Source organism: Triticum dicoccoides, chromosome 3B, assembly GCF_002162155.2.
Source record: "Triticum dicoccoides isolate Atlit2015 ecotype Zavitan chromosome 3B, WEW_v2.0, whole genome shotgun sequence".
Classification (NCBI taxonomy): Eukaryota; Viridiplantae; Streptophyta; class Magnoliopsida; order Poales; family Poaceae; genus Triticum; species Triticum dicoccoides.
The window spans coordinates 816,799,964-816,805,743 of record NC_041385.1 but is presented as its reverse complement, the minus strand read 5'-3'; the positions used below and the strand labels follow the sequence as shown (position 1 = coordinate 816,805,743).

At 43.4% G+C, this 5,780-nt stretch overlaps 1 protein-coding gene across 1 annotated transcript; it reads left to right on the top strand.

Moving 5' to 3' along the window:
• The first annotated feature begins 1,535 nt into the window (after positions 1–1,535).
• Positions 1,536–4,476, top strand: LOC119282443 (F-box protein FBW2-like). Its single transcript, XM_037562674.1, has 3 exons — positions 1,536–1,640; positions 2,374–2,728; positions 3,676–4,476. Exons 2-3 carry the CDS (start codon positions 2,391–2,393, stop codon positions 4,316–4,318), a joined length of 981 nt encoding a protein of 326 aa, XP_037418571.1. The 5' UTR covers positions 1,536–1,640; positions 2,374–2,390; the 3' UTR covers positions 4,319–4,476.
• Positions 4,477–5,780: the final 1,304 nt, after the last annotated feature.

Sequence of the window (5,780 nt, the reverse complement as noted above, 5' to 3'; positions counted from 1 at the left end):
TGGACGTCTTTCGAGCTGAAGGCACGACCAATTGATGGCAACATTTGGAGTAGGTGGGATGCTTGAGAGACGACAGGCCAAATTCCAGTCTATTTGGATTGTGGCCCATGAGTTGAGTGAAGGGTCCCAATCTTTTCAAATCGGAAAACCATGGGAAGAGGGGCGGTTGTAGGGCGTCGGTAAGAAGTTAAAGTTTCTAATATTTTTCATGTGGGAAGAATTCAATCCCATTTAGCTCAATCAAACTTATTTTATATTAGGTTAATCTGCGAGAACCATAGTAGGCATGGAAAATATCTTGTCTTTTTTTCCCTTGAGGTGGCAGCCTTGACTTTTCTTCGTTGTTTCTGATAATAACATGCCTAAGAGCTAATTTATGAGTTGGTAGGAACCTAATTTTCTCAAATTGGACATAACCACTTTGCAGTTATTCCCACTGCTGCTTGCCCCGGAGGTGGGTGGGTGAGGATATGCACCATTTATTGGGTGCAAGTCATGTAGAGCATACACGACATTTAGAGTTGGTGCGATGTTTGAAAGATGATGGACCAAATTCGAGCCCATTTGGATTGTGGCCCGTGAGTTGAGTGAAGGGTCCCAAACTTTTCAAATCCGAAAACCACGAGAAAGGGTTGTCGTAGGGTGTCGGTAAGAAATTAATATTCCTAATTTTTTTCATGTGGGAAGAATTCAATCCCATTTAGCCCATTCAAACTTATTATATATTAGCTTAATCTGCAAGAACAATAGTAGGCATGGAAAAATATCTTGCCCTTTGGTCCCTTCCGGTGGCAGCGTTGACTTTTCTTCGTTGTTTCCGATAATAACAAGGCTAAGAGCTAATTCATGATTTGGTAGGAACCTAATTTTCTCAAATTCGACATAACCACTTTGTGGTTATTCTGACAGCTGTTTACCCGGGAGGTGGGTGGGTGAGGACGCGCACCATCTATTGGGTGCAAGTCATGTAGAGCAGACACGACATTTGAATGATGATGGGCGAAGTCAGAGGCTGTTGGATTATTCGGCCGCCGCACGAGTGAATGGCTCGAGTGTTTTCAAATGAAAAAAGCGCGCGAAAGGGGAAACGGTGAAGTTAGAGAAGCAATAGTTGAAAATGGGGAAAAATATCCCAAATGTCGTTTACATGATCACAAAAGCCATAGTACATAAACTCTTTTTTTTTGCAAAAACATAGAAGATAAAATTTACATTGAGTACATTAATGTAAGCCATATCTTTTCGCAAAAAAAAGAGAGTAAGCGATATCTGCCATATACGATGAAATCTGTTTACCAAATCTAGCTAGCACACACACTGTAGCATCATATATATGTAAATCACGTTTTTATGTCAAGGAATTATTATGATCGCACCACGTTTCAGGCTTTTCAGCTTAGGAATTAATTACTCCGATGCGGCGCTCACTCGGCCTGAATCCTGGCGGCGCACCCCGGAATCCCCCTGCAAACCGCAGAAAAAGGCACGCGCTTGCAACAAAAGGAGAAAGGTCCTCTCGCCGTTACACTCAACTGTATCCCTCTCGCAGTCTCGCTCCTCCTCCTCGCCCCATCGCCGAGACGCCCCACGCTCCCACAGATTCGCCACCACCACCACCTCTCCTCCTCCTCCGCGACCTGGTAAGCTCACCCTCCGAAGCATCTCGCCGTCGTGAAGAACACCACGTCCGCGCAGTCCTCTCCTCGCTAACGATACTGTCCCGCCAGGACGGGTTGTCCCGTTCCCTACCTTTGTCGATTTTTTTGTCTCTGGCGGAGGGGCTGTTTCAGATCTGCGGCGTCCTCCTTCCTCGTACTCGCTGGTTCCGCCCTGATGGCTTTTGGTTGGTTCTCGCATCTTGGTGCTCTCGTTTGGTTCTTGAGTAGGCTTCCTGATCTGGGTTTTTGCTCCCACTAACCAGCTTGCATTGATCCAAGATCTAGGCAGTCCGCCATATCTCAGTTCATGTTCCCACCCCTTCTCCCAGCAATCTCGCTCAGATCTCATTTCTTCCTCTAGTTTTGTTTGAGCTGCAAGTTCTTTCTTCTCAGGTCAGGGAAAGCTTGCACATGTGTCTTCATCTCGGTGTATTTTTTTTTCCTTCAAATTTTATCGTGATCCCTGGGTTTTATATTTCCATACCTTTGATACAGATGTACTCCTTTATGGTGATCTTGCCATATACATTGGCAATTTATTACCTCGTAATAAATGTTGATTACCTGGATTTTTTTTCATGGTATAGGAAAGCACTTTCATACTGTTAATATAAGTCGCCATGAAATTCTGAATATGCTATTTGAAGCCTTCAACTGTGTGGATTAAGCAAATAATTTTACCACACAGGGTAATTTATCATTGTTCCTGAAACAGGTGGACATACAACTTGCATGGTCGGTCCTGGATCGGAAGGATCAGGGATGGAAGAGTGCAGTGAGGACAGATGTTGGGAGGACCTAGCACGAGATGCCCTAGGCCTCATCTTCTGCAAACTGTCCCTTCAGGAGATCCTCACTGTGGTTCCGGGGGTTTGCAAACCCTGGAGCCGGGTAGTTTCAGGGGCCGACTGCTGGCAGGACATCGACATTCAGGAGTGGAGCCAGCAGAGCGAGCCTGACAAGATCACCAGGATGGTTCATATGCTCCTCTCTCACAGCGCTGCCTCGTGCCACCGCCTTAGTGTGTCCAGGCTTCCAAACGACTCATTGTTCGCCTTCATCGCGGACCAGTAAGTAGTCTTCTTTAGTCAAAATCATTTTTATGTTGGTGATGCTTTCCTCATGAGATTTGATGACCTAGATGGGAACAATGTGTATTTTTATTATTATTATTGTTAGTGGTGAACCATTAGCCAGAGGAAATGTGCACGTCGCTGGAGTAATTCTTCCGATTGTGTACCATCCTTGCAAAATGCATAGAAACTTTCATTGGAAAAAAATGGTTTAGATTGCCACAGGAGTAGTGGCTGTGGCAGGGGAAATATGATGGATGTGTAATTTCATTATATTGGAGCTGGATCAGTGAGGCGGTTAGGGATGAGGGGGGTGAGGGTGATGGCGAGGAGGGGCGAGAACTGAGAAGGTGGCGGCCACGGAAGACGAAACGGTGCGAGGGGGTAGTAGGGTTTTAGCGCCGAAAGTAAGAAAATGGGCGGCGGAGATGGGCTAGGGAACACGATCTGACATTCGAGGCTCCAAATATGTGAGAAACACCGGACACGAATGTTAATGCGTCTATTGATTAGAGAGACATGTGCTAATGAACAAAAACAAGTACGTTATGTGTAACATAATTGATTCCAAAATTACTTGCCTTGCTGTTGTATTTGTCTTTACACAATAATGTCCTCTATTACCACTGAATCCAATCATTTATAAACAATTGTGCATATATTTTGGCAATTATTTTTATAAATGCATGTAAATTATTCATTCAATTGCTTCAATACAAATGGGGTAGTATCATTCCAGTGTGTTAATCTATACATAGATGGTTTTAGATGGTCTACTGAAGTAGCATTTAATTGAGTACGCTGTGTCCATTTTGATTTTGTTTTTGTCACGACCCTACTAGAACAAGGGTTATGCATCACATATATGGTACTTTGTTTACCGATGACCCGATCCACAATATATTGTTAAACCTTACTTATCCTACCGTGTTTTATTTTGCAAGTGCGCAATCTCTCAAGACTTTGGAGATTCCACGGAGCGAGATCGGTGATGGCATAGTGGAAGATGTCGCACAAAGACTAACCAAAGTTACATTCCTGGATGTAAGCAGCTGCACCAAGATTGGCGCTCGTGCTCTGGAGGCATTCGGTAAGAATTGCAAATCCCTCGTCAGACTTTGGCGAGTCATGCACCCCATGGATGCTGCAGGGAAGGTGTGCCACCATGATGAGGCCCGTGCTATTGCCTATAACATGCCAAAGCTCAGTCACCTCGATCTAGGATACTTGCTCATCGCGACTACGGATGTCGTCGAGATCGCCTCGCGGTGCCAAGACCTCAAATTCTTAGATCTGCGTGGCTGTTGGGACGTTGATGATAAGATTTTGCAAGAGAAGTATCCTGGGCTGAAAATCATCGGCCCCTGCGTGGACGACTGCTTTGGGAACAACTTCTGGGATGAGTGCTTGGATGATGACTCCATTTATTCATGGGAAGAGTTCATGGACAATGACTACTTCGCCATCGGGAGTGACGATGAGGCTATATGGGACGACGATCACGTTCTCGAAGGACTAGAAGTTAGGTTCTATGGTGGTGTATTCGGCGAAGGCTTCGCAGGTCTTGACTGGCCAGAATCTCCATGAAGGGAGTCTGCATTAATAATTTGTTGAGAGAAATGAAGTGCCTGCTTGCTCCTGCTCCTGTTTATATGTTTCAACTGTGAAGCATCTTCTTCCATCTTATGTGCTCCTAATTGTCAAATTGTGTGGTCATTACCTTGCAGATATTGTTTGGTTGTTGAGTGAACTTGTCTGGGTGTAAAAACCTATATATGGTGCTTAAACATACAACAACAAATCAATATTATGATTGTTGAGAAACGTGTTACATGTAGTTTTCTATTTTGTTTCAGAAGTTCTAGATTAATCATTGGTGTAAATCATCTTTGGAAAAGTCGGTACATCCCACTAGTGGTCAGGCATGGGATGAAGCGTCTTTGAATGTGCAGGGGAGTGGCTTACTGGGGAAGCTTCGTATGATGTATTAGAGCTTGCATAACTAGGATTAATGAGTAGTTAAAAACGCAAAGAAGAAGCTTAAACAGGTACAGAAAGAGCTTGCATATGTGATTTTTTTTATTTGAACAGGAGCTTGCATATGTGATGGAACGGCCTATGACTAATAATGAAACTGACATGAAAACGATGGAACTAGGAGACTTGATTGAACACCTATTGGAATGGTATATGCTCCAACGAGCTATGGTGGACTGGTTACGTAACGGCGACGGCAATTCAATAAAAATTCCAACAATTTCCCTTGGCCAGAAATAACTTGACCTGATGAAATGACTTAAAGATGACCAGAGGGAGTGGCTGGAAGGTACGGACATGTCAAACCCAATGATCGGAAATTATTTTGCTCAGTCTTTCTCTTCCGAAGTTACCAATACAGATCTTGGATTTCTTGAAAAAATTCTCCTGAGAGTTTATAAATAAATGAATGAACAACTGCTTCCTTTACGGACGATAAAGTGAAGCACACTATTTTCAGTATTGTCAATATCAAGGCCAAAGACCCCGACGGTTTGCATGCAATTTTCTAAAAAAAAATACTAGGAAGTCCCGGAGGCGATAAACTTGAGGAAGATAACGGAGGGGTGGAATGACACCACAGTAGTCTTAATTCGCAAGATGCTTGCTAAAAATCTAAAGATAATTTTACCAGAGATTATTTCACCAACCAAAAGCGCCTTTATCCCTGGAGACTTATAACAGACAATGTGCTTATTGCCTAAGAGTGCATCCACAAGATAAAACATAAGAGAAAGGGAAGAAGATTTATGTGCAGACAAGCTAGATATGCGCAAGGCATACGACAAAGTGTAGTGGTTTTTCTTGAGGAATATTATGTTAAGGTTGGGATTCCGGGAGAACAGGGTATTTTTTATGATGACATCAGTACAATATAGAATATAGTATCAAGTATAATTCTCTGGAAGCTGATAACTTCCAACCTACCAGGGGCTCGAGACAAGGGGATCAATTGTCTCCTTATTTAATTTAATTGTGCGCACAAGGGCTTTCTAGTTCATTTATGCATGGG

What these genes read in the sequence shown, in the direction of transcription:
- LOC119282443 (XM_037562674.1), top strand. Translation starts at nt 2,391, where the DNA reads ATGGTCGGTCCTGGATCGGAAGGATCAGGGATGGAAGAGTGCAGTGAG. An exon ending in TTCGCCTTCATCGCGGACCA is followed by an intron (nt 2,729 to 3,675) that starts GTAAGTAGTCTT and finishes TTATTTTGCAAG; the next exon opens with TGCGCAATCTCTCAAGACTT.